This window comes from Alligator sinensis, unplaced genomic scaffold (genome assembly GCF_000455745.1).
Source record: "Alligator sinensis unplaced genomic scaffold, ASM45574v1 scaffold1170_1, whole genome shotgun sequence".
NCBI lineage: Eukaryota > Metazoa > Chordata > Crocodylia > Alligatoridae > Alligator > Alligator sinensis.
Window position 1 is genome coordinate 562964 of NW_005842859.1, and position 10885 is coordinate 573848.

General features: G+C 58.0%; 1 protein-coding gene across 1 annotated transcript in view; it reads right to left on the reverse strand.

Annotated features, from left to right (window-relative positions):
• Positions 1 to 10879, reverse strand: part of NSD1 (nuclear receptor binding SET domain protein 1) — a 46420-nt gene extending 35541 nt beyond the window's left edge. Inside the window, 1 exon segment of the mRNA XM_025191794.1 lies at positions 10573 to 10879. Within this exon segment, the coding sequence (XP_025047579.1) occupies positions 10573 to 10734 (162 nt within the window). The 5' untranslated portion in view covers positions 10735 to 10879.
• Positions 10880 to 10885: the final 6 nt, after the last annotated feature.

Sequence of the window (10885 nt, forward strand, 5' to 3'; positions counted from 1 at the left end):
GCTGGAAATCTCAGGGTTTGTCCCGGCCCCGGGGCTGAGAAGCGCTGGCAGCAGGGACTGCAGGACACAACCCAGCCTGGAGAGAGCTAACACAAGGGTCCTGCCAGCGCACAGATCACATGAACACCCGCCCTGCTCTGCTGGATCAGGCCCTGGGCAGCAACCACGTGGGCTGGGCCCACCCAGCCCACCAAAACGCACAGAGACCGGAGGACCACGACTGGACACCCTCTTCCTGCCTTTGCACTCGATCAAGCCCACAAGCTTCCTTGCCGCTGGCCAGCACCAACCTGGATTGGGCCCTGCAGTTTCAGCCTTGCCCAAGCTGCCTGCTGGAGGAAATGGAGCTGGGCGCTGCTGAGCATGGCAGGATCAGGCCTTGCTCGTGTGCTGGTCTGGAGCTCTAGTGACCCCCCAAACCCAGCACATGCTTGCACTACCCCCCTCCTGCCCAAACACACAGCACAGGGCTTGCCCCACTCCGGGAGCCCAGCACCCTGCCCTGGTCTTTGTTCGGGTTTGCAGAGACCGGGGCGGCAGAAAGCAAACATCACTGATTTCCATCCATGTCTGCAAAGGTCCAACGTCTCTGAGCCAACTGCGACGATCATAAAAGGAGCGTTAAACATTCACCAGTTCACTCAGTTCCAACACAGGGAAGTGCAAGCTGGGACTGTAAATGCCAGTCTTGCCTGCCTTGCTTCGGGGGCAGGAAGCTGTCCTGGGCGAGGGCACACGAGGCCAGTTCCTAGTGCCGGGGAGGCGCATGTTTCCATTCACAGCTGCTGGGGGAACGCGAGGTTTTCCAGCTCCCAACTGCAAGCTTGACTCTGCAGCCTGTATGAATCCCACACTAAGGTTTGCTTGAAAGCCATGTGTCCTCCTTAACATCTAAGGCTAACGGGAAGGCTGGAGAGGGGCAGATCCATTGGCCAAGTTCTCCTAGTTCTCTGCTTGTGACACCGAGTGCAGACATGGGTCTGACGCAGATGCTGGCATCCTGCAGAGGCTGCAGGCTTGCCTGTGATCTTAACCACAGCTGCATGGCGGGGGGACCAGATGGATCAGCCAGTTTGTTGATGGGGTTCGAGTCTTCGCACCTTAACGTCATCAGAGGAACCAGGCAGAAGCCAGGGTGGGTGGCACCTTAGAGACTAACTAGTTTAGAGGTAGTGGCTCTTGTAGGCAACAGCCAACATTCGGATGCTGAGATGCAAGTTATCGCCTGTGAGAGCCCGTGCCTCTCTGAGCTGCCCCTGCCCAGCCGTCCGCCTGACTTCAGGCCAAGACGGCTCCGTGCTCAGTGACCACAACGCACGGGTGGGGAATGTCTGCGTGACCTGGGGGGGCTCAGCCCCATCTCCCCCAGGAGCCCACAGCACAAATTAGCATGGGCATTAGCAGCCTCGGCAGCAGAGCCGTGGCTTGAGCACACAGGAAGATTCTGGCCCAGAGGAGCCCGCTGCTGCCGGGCAGGAGCGAGACCATGGCCCACGGTCAGCATGAGAACATCAAGCTTTGATCAGCCACAGAGGAGCTACAGATAAATGAGATGCCTGTCTCCTGAGCTGGCTCCAGCATAACAATGCTGAAAACAAGGGGAATTGCACCTACCATGTCTTGCACCAGTGATCCTCAACCAGGTGCCACGGTGCCCTGGGGTGCCTTGAGATCCTTTCAAAGGTGACGCTGGTAATCAGTTAGCACCATTAGGTGTGCAAACATGATTCACAAGGTGAACTGAGGGATTTCAAACAGGAACCCACAGCCATGCTCTTTCCGAGCTCTCTGCAGCAGAAAAACTGCTTGATTATTTTTCTGCAGGCAATAAAAAGAGTGACAAGGAAGAGCTGGTGTTTTCCCGAGGGGTAGCACAAGTCTGTCTAGGGTGCCACAAGTAAAAGGTTTCTACATAGTTCTTGCAGGAATGGAAAGACGTCTTGCAAGATCTTCAATATTAGAGAACTAGGGAAACTTGGCCAATGAGTCTGGCCCTCTCCAGTCTCCCCATTTGTCCCAGATGTTTGGGAGAACACGCGGCCTTCCAAGCAAACCCCACATGAATCCCACACCGAGGCCGCGCAATCAGATGTGCAATCAGGAACAGGAAAACCTCACATTCACCCAGCAGCATCCCTCGGCGGTACTGCAACTCTGGCCTGTAGAGCAGGCATCTTATGAACAGAACTACATTAAACCGACTTCATTACCCAGAAAAGACGACTCAGGAACAGAAGTAGCTCATACGTGCAATGCAACCTCAGTTCGTACGTGCAATGCAATCTCGCTGACGGCAGTTGGCAACTTTGCTCCGATTGTCTGTGCAGCTGCAAAGCCAGGTCAGCCTTGCATTTTGTGCTGAACTTCCTGGGATTCTCCGAAGCAGCAGAAACCTGAGGGGGGGGCTCGCAAGCTTCCAACCGCGCTGCTCTTCCAGCACTGCCAGGCAAGCAGGCAAGGCGAGCTGCAGACCAGCACTGCCATGCGCAGAGCTCATGGCTGCTGGGAGCCAGCAAGCGCATGGCAAGCAGCATCCATGTCCTAAACCCAACCCTCTGCCCAAATGAGCAGGGCAATGAGGCTGCGCTCATGCCAAGCTGCCAGTGGCACCAGAGCTGCCAAGCGTGCCCGGGGCACGGCTGGGGGTTCTGCATGCTCCACATTTTCTTTTGTAAGGTGTTAATAAATGGGAGCTCCTGGCCCTCCTGTTGCCAAGGAAACCTCCTAACCGTACACAAGGCAGGTGCCCCTGCTCCTCCTCAAGGCGATCAGAGGGCAGAAGAGAGATCAACAGGAATACGCCTGTGTCACTGCTGCTATTCTGGAGCCCGTGGGCAGCTTCCCGCTACCCAGAGCCTGGCAACACCCAGCGGCTGCTTGGGGGGACCAGGTGGCACGGGGGCAGGCGTCTAAGCCATCCGCGGGAAGCCAAGCACCTGCACTGGCCTGAAGGCTCTGCAGGGGTAAGTCGCAGGGGTCACCCTCACCCCAGGGAGACACAGAAGAGAGATGAGTTACCTCCTCCTTTCCAACCCTCAGAGAGGGACATACCACTGCAGGTGCCAGAAACCAGTAAGCCAGGCCAGTGGGAACCTGGGAGGGACCAGAAGCAGCCACCGGCACTGTCCCAAGGACAGCCCAGCTGCAGGGTCCCCAGGGCAGTCCTGGGCATTGGCTCGTTACACCACTTCTACCCCGGCTCAGACCCTGTGCTGCCGGGAAGCCTGGCACCAACTGGACAGCTCAGCCCCAAGCTGGGGCTTCCGAAAGATGCAAGCAGCTCTGCTGCACTCACTGCAGACACTGCTGCCAGCACAGCAAAGCCACTGGTTTAAAAACAAATCTTTTAAAAAACCCAGCATCTACCAAAATTGCCACAAGAAGGGGGGTCATGCCCCGTCTCAAAAGGAGCTCAGAAGCATCCAGCGTCACCATCCTACTGCAGCAACCGACAGCCCAAGCACACCGGCAGAATTAGCAGGTGCAGCTCAGCAGCAGGGGCTGCATTGAGACACTGCCCGCCCGCCCACCCACACCCGGGAAGGATGGAACAACCATGGGAAGGTCCCCGCAACCTCAGCGATGACCTGCTCCCTGCAGCGCTCACTTCATCTTCACTGCCTACCAGAGGCACCCGCACCACATCCATCAGTAGCACAGACCCACAAGGGCAATGCCATCACGGGCTGCAACAGGAAGGTCTGTCTGTCATCCGTCTCATCCTTCGGGAGTTACCACTGTGGTCACCATCATGGCTCTGCGGCAGCTGAGGCATGCAGTGCTGCCTGGCCCGTGCTAGAGACCAACTCAAATGGTTGGTGGCTGGCGCTGTCATCACTTGCAAGGCTGATTGAGGATGAAGGCAGAAAGGTTTCCCTTTACTTATGCATTGCTCTGCTTTCCGGGATTTGGGGAGCATCTCCACACAGCCAAAAGAGAGATAAAACCAAGCTCACATGTCAGCTGAGTCCTTCAGCAAGGCTGGCGGGGCATGGCTCTAGGGCGGGGAGGCCAGATGCTGCAGGGCTGCTGCTGGCCAGGCCAAGGTGTGATGGCCTCTCACAGGGACGGTTCCCAAGGGCAGCGATGCTGGGGGCAGCCCCTGCACACAGTGGTGCAACTCGCCAGCTGACGGAAGCATCTTTTGGGAATGGGATGCAGCCCAGAGCCCCTGCCTCCCTTGGCGAGCTGGGCCTGCTGCCCACGGCATCGACCCTCTGCCCCATCCCCAACCCTAAACCTCGTGCTGCTGCAATGTGTGGGTGGCAGGAACAGGGCGCTACCCCCACGGACACACAGCACCCTGCCATACCAGCAGCTGTACTGCAGCCCCCCGACGTAGGTCACAGCCAGGTGAGGAGGCCATGGCTAGGAAAAGGGATGGACCCGTGGCTTGGCGGGCTGGGGAGAAGTCAAACTGTGATGTGTATGACACTGGCCCTTATCCCACATCCCAATACTGAGAGATAATGGCTACCACACTGCTGCCCACTGTCCCCCTCTCCTGGGAACACAAACCCCCGGCACTTGCACAGCCTGGGTCCATGCCTGTCACTCCCATGCATGCAGTGGAGTCCATGCACCCACTCCAGCTCAAGCAGCAGCGGTGCCCTTAGGCCTGGGGCGCAAGGCCCAGTCCCTGGGAATGGCCTGGCCAGGGCACTGCTGCACAGCCTGCTGCTGGGAGCCTGGCTCCCGAGCCGGGGAGCTGGTCACATGCTGCAGGAGCATGCATCAGCTGAAAGCCCCGGGGGGCCTGCAGGACCGCTCCTGGGCCTTCCAGGTGGGAAAGCACAGGCTCTGCCTGGGCTGACGGGCACAACTGCATCAAGAGCAGCCCCACCACTCACGCCTGCGCCAGCCCTTGGAAGAGGGGCAGAAACTGGCACGTCCGAGACACAACTGTCATCCCCGATAGTGCCAGGATCACACGGGGATGTCCTCATACCTGGTGCCAGCGCATGGACCACAGCGGCAACACTGTATCCATGTCAACATCCGCCCAGGGAACTTTTAAACCTCAAGTAACAACTTCAGGAGACCATGTTGCAACTTTTATCTCCTGCCCTGGCAGGGAGCCCTGGCGAGGGAGATGCACTAGGAGCACACCTGGCTGCGCCAAGGGCCGGGCAGCCAGCATGGCTGGGACACGGGTCCTTAGCAGGCGTGGAAGTCGTCACGGACTATAACAGAGCACTGGAGCAGCCAAACATGCAGGTTGGGATGGGACGCTGGCCTAAGCGAGACCTCTGCAGGTCCCTTCCAGCCCAGCTTCTCTCTGATTTCTGAACCAGGACAGGGCCTCGCTCTCAGACCTCCTCTACCCGCTTACATGAAAATCCTGGCGTACACTTGCCCTATCAGCACGCGTGCCCATAGCCGTGCAGACCTGAACTCCCGGCTCCCGGAGCCAGACTGCACCGCACAGCACAGGCAGCACCTACCCTGTTCCTTCCCTAGCTGAAGAGACACCACTGTAGTATGGAATCCAGGCTTTTTTTTTTTTTTTTAAAGGAGATTAAAAATAGCCCCAGATATGTCTCCCAAGCCCACGTCAGTCTCTGTGGTTTCACAACGAGGTGTTTCTCTCCTGCCACTGCTCCCCTCCCCCAGACACACACCCAGTGCCTGCATTCAAGACCTGGGCAAACAGGGAGCAGAGGAAAGGGCTGCACACAATGGAGCAGAGCATTTACTGCCTAGGGAAGCGTGGCTGGAGGTGCAGAGAAACTGCTGCTCCTGATCTCTCAGCGGCAGCCACCTTTGCTGCGACTCCCAGCTACGCGGAAGTGTGGTCCCTACGCTGGCTGTTCCTTTAAGACCACAAACTGCTTGCACTGGGTTTACGATGATGATGCCACATGGATCTGTCTTGTGCCTGCTTGTTAGTTCCTCAAATAATTCAGAGCTTGTTAACAGTGAAACGAATGAAAAGGCCGTATCTCCACTGACCCTGCCAACTTCAGCACACCTTGGGCTGTGGTTTGCTTGACTGGTACTTGAAAGAGCTTCCAATTTCTATGGAAGAAGTAAGAAAAACAAGTCATCTCAGAACTCCTGCTCACAAGCAACTGTCTCACAAGAAAACCACAAGTCCCAATCCTGCCCCTGGAAATGGTCTGCAACATGCTTCGAAGGCAGCTCTTGTGCTGCTGCAGGAAGCTAGCAAGCTCATGCGACTTTTTGGAATAAAATATTTGGGTTTCGCACCGTCTTCAGGAGCCGTTCCATCATCAGACTGAAACTCTGATCTTTAATGGGCGTTGGTGAGGAAAGGACTGGAACTGCTGCTCTCAGGGCCCTGCCATTTGTTGAAAAGAAGCTGGAAGTTCTGGGAGACAGAAGAGTCACCAAGCAGCCAAATACAGACAGGTGGGCAGCACCGGGGAGGCCGTGTGTTAGCCCAAAAGGCTGTGGCCTGCCACAGAAAAGGTAAATCATTCTCCATCACAGCAAGGCTGCCCAGATTGTTTTAGAAGTTTGTCAATTCTGACAGTGCATTTCTCTAGCGAAGACTGCCATAAGTGGCACTAATATTATAGTATCATTCAGCACCCCAGTTTTTCAGTCTATATGAACTTTAGCACGGGTGGGCAAAATGCGGCCCGGGGGCCGGATGCGGCCTGCCAGGCCAGGCCTGCAGGGCCCTTAAAAAATTTAGAAAATTAATATTAATCTGCCCTGGGCTGCCCGTCATGCGGCCCTCAATGGCTTGCCAAAACTCAGTAAGTGGCCCTCTGCCCAAAATAATTGCCTGCCCCTGGTTTAGCTGTATCCGCAATTTCAACGGAAGCCTCTCTAACATCACCGACATGCAGTTAACTGACAAACTGCAAAGAAAAGGCTAGGACATGGGACGAGCAAGGTTTCTCTCCCTCAACATTGAGCCAGCATGACAAACTGCCAATGGAAATCGCTGCGGAGGCTTTGCCGCGACCTTCAACTTCAAATCCTGGTTGTGAGGCAGAGCCAGGCCTCGCTCTTGGGACCACGACCCATTGTTCTACCGACTGGCAAGGACCCACCGGAGGTCTGGGTACGCACAACCGCAGCCCCGCTCAGCTTCAGATGCTCGCGAGGCCTTGTGACGAGCAGCTCTGTGGTCATACAGGTGCTGCGCGCCGCACAGCGGGTAGCCCAAGGATGCATCCTCGCTAAGGAAACCCTGTTGTTTATGGCCAAACCGTGGAGGCACATGCACAGCTCCCACCTCCTCTTCCAGTCACCACAGGTAATGGGGGAACAAACAGAGCGCCTGAGATTGCAGATGTGGGCAGGAGATCTCAATGCCTTGGAAGAGCTACTCAGATAGCTGCAGGCCCGAACACATGCAGCCCCTACCCAAGGCAAGCGTCCAACCCAGTGCGGTGGGCTCTGAGCACCCGAGAACCTTCCCTGCACCTCCCTTCAGAAGCCCCCTCGCACGCTGCCCTGCAACACCTCCATGGGCACGAAGCAGCCTGCCCAAGGTCCCGTGGGTTGTTTCTGATGGAGCAGGGACACAGCCCAGCACTCCCAGGCCCAGATGAGACTCCAGCCACCACTCCTGGCACTCAAAGTCTTTGGCACAGCAGGTCAAATTTGCTCTTGAAAAAGGAACACGTTTTAAGAGGACTGGGCACAGTCGTGCGGATCTGCAGTGCCTGCCTCTGCGGCTCCCGGGCACCGCAGCAATCTCCAAACAGGGCTCCTAGGCTTGGACGTGCCTCCGGAGTCATCCCCCAGCCTCTCTCGGAGAGGCAGAAGTCACTGCTCCTGAACCAGCCCAGACAGATGTAGATCCAGATGCTTCTCAAATGCCCCTCGGCAAAGGAGACTCCATTGCTTCCCCAGGCAGCTCGCCCCATCATTGCTTTGCTGCTCTGGCAGGTCTTCCTGAGGTTCAGTCCAAGTCTGCCTTGCTGCAGTTTCAAGCCCTCACCTGTGCGGCAATGTTCCCCCCTCTTCTTGATGGCAGCCTTTCAGCAACTGAGAGCTGCTACCCGTCCCCTCCCCAGGCAAGGTCTCCAAACAGAACCAATTTCAGCAGTGAAGAGAGGTCTTTGAATGATAAAACACCCCTACAGCCTCCCATAGCCCTGGGGCATGCAGATGGCCTCTCTCCTCCAGGCACAGACAGAGAGCGTATCACCTGCTTTCCCTCTAGAAAAGATCTCAACCTTGGGAATTTGTGTTCCTTGAATATACATTAAAAAGTACTTGAGCATTTCCTCTACCTCAGGATCTCCTGTTACCCAGACCAGTCTGAACTCAAGTCAATGGGGAACCTTAATGGTTGAAGCTACACTGGGGGGTGGGGGGGGGGGGGTGGGTTGCCATTGAAGATCCTTCTGGAAATCTTCATCCTCACAACAGACTGCAAAGAGCCAAGGAGCAACACAGGGAGGTCGGAGAAGCCGAGCTGCTGCCTACTAGGAATCAGCAGCTGCAGCTCCTACCTCGAAGCTGCCTGACACTCGCCGGGACAGACGGGCACGTTCCTGGAAGTGCTCGCAGGCCCCGGGGGCTGCCCCTGCACCCCGAGGCCGAGTTTGGTCTCCACAACAGCGCTTTGGACATGGCAACTGCACACGCACACTTCCCGCTGCCCCGCGGGCTCTGGGCAGCGCGGAACCTGGCCGCCCTCTGCTCACACTGCACGTGCTCCCGGCCCAGCATGGCACGGAGGTCAGACACCCTGGGGCCTCGGGGCTCCCGGCGCCTTAGCGTCTCGTCAGAAAACCAGGACTGCACCAGGCTCCCTCAGGGGACAGGGAAGAAGAAAGGGCGAGAAGTGGAACAGCTGCCTCGTTCCCTAGGCACGCAGCACCCTGCAGCCAGAGCCAGGCACAGTCCTGCGGGAAGGACTAGCCTACGCCCGTGTCATTACCGACTGCCGGGCGCACGGCAGACGTGCTCCGACACTGCGCCACTGACCTGAAGCCCAGCACCTCCCGCCTCCCCAGCGCTGGGCTCCAGCATTCAGACGGCTCCAATCAGACAGGCTCGTTCACCAGCAACCCAATTAAAATCAGCAAAACACTAGAGCAAGGAGTAAACTAGCACAACCACCAAAACCGCATCATCCAAGCACGCGCTAAACAGGGCCGTTTTATGGGGACCGGCCACCTGGCAGTGCATGCAGGCACCGCCGGCCCTGGCTGCACCTTCCCCTGCCAAGGCCAGAACCGTAAGGAGCTAAGGACGGGCGTCCTTCACAACGGTAAAAACACAGCAGAGGAGCTCGCACAGCCCAGTCATTTGAACCTGGAACAATCAGCCACAGTCCACCCCCAACACGGACAGAGGGGAAAATGCCGCTTCAGCCAGCAGTGGCCGCCGCACTGACCCCACCACCGAGATGCAGCTGCTACAGGTTGGTGCTCTGTGGACCAGGGGAGACCTGCCCCTGGAGCTCAGCATTTAAAAACACCAGCCTGGGACACAGGCATGACCCTGCTCAGCGTGACCTGAGCACCCTCTTCTCCGGGACATGCAGAGATCAGAGGGCAATTAACACATCCGGGCAAAACAGCATGGGCTTTGCATGGCACCTCAATGGAGGCACTTTGCATGCACTGTCCCTCTCCCCACCCCAGCCTAATCCCTTCCAGCTGATCCTGCAGAGCGGCAGGGCCAGGAGGGAAGCCAGCCCCTGAGAGCAACAGCCTGAGGCCTCTTTGGGCAGGCACCCGGCCCACACAAGAGTTACCTTTTGCTCAGGGGCAGACAGGAGTTACCTGCGCCCACCCGGCCAGGCCCCAGGACCTTGCTTTCAAGAGCTGCCCAACTATGAAGAGCTGCTCTAAAAATAGCACAGCAGAGTTCCTGTTTCTTATTTGGTGTTGCCGAAACCTTTAAAAAAATGCCCCAAACCAAGCACAAAGGTCGGAGGGGGCTGGGGCAGGGGTGGAGGCTCTGCCAATGCCCCACACGGGACTTGGGGCCGGCCAGCTAGCTTGGTTCTTTCGACCAACTGCATCACCGCTGGCACTAGACGCGCTGCAGCGAGCGGCTCTGCTGAGGAAAACCTGCTTTCTCCCCCCAAACTCGGGGGGAACAGGGGGGCTTGGCAGCGGATTGCCCCTGTGACCGAGGGGTGCCCATTGACCAGAGGAGATACCCCCCCATATCAACTCTGCCAGGTGCTGCCACAGGGCAGGTGGGGACAGCTCCGCGGCGGGCAGCAGGAGGCCGGGCTCGAACCTGGGAGCTGCCAGCTCACGAGCACTGGACTCCTGCAGCCCCCATGATGTCAGCACTCGGCCAAAGCGCTTCCGTGCCAAGGGCTGTTGTGAAAGCACCTCCACAGGATTCTGTTTACAAAGCCCGGCCCTCCCACCGCGGCATCACCGAGCACATGTCGCTGCTGCAAGGTACCCGCTTGGCTTTCAAAACAAAGAAAGTTGCAGTAAATATCCAAGAGACGCGGAGCAGCAGCCCGAACTCCCCCACGTCCCGCCTCCTCTGGCCTCGCCTGCCCGGAAAGCATCCCCGGGCCAGAGCGGGGCTAAGATGGCACCACCACCCATGCCCCGCTGCCGCCTGCCAAGGTCACCCTCTGCCCGGGGGCGCGGATGCGGCTGCTCCCACCTCCGGAGAAGGCCACACAGAAACGCCAGCGGGCCCGCGGAGAGGCCTCGTCCGCCCGGCACAACCTGAACAGGAGCCGCTCGCACGAGGCCGCGCCACCCGGGTGGGGTGAAAAAAAGAATTAAGTAAAAAAAATCCAGAGGTCGGTGATGTCACAGCCATTAATTTCTGCAGCACGAGCGCCAGGGGAGGCTGGAGCCAGGCCCTGAGAGGCCTCGGAGCGCGCTGGAAGAAAACCCTGGCACGGGCTGCTGCGAGGCTGTGCCCTGCGGGGCGGCGACGGGCTGGGCTGCACCCTCCTGACAGCCGGCTC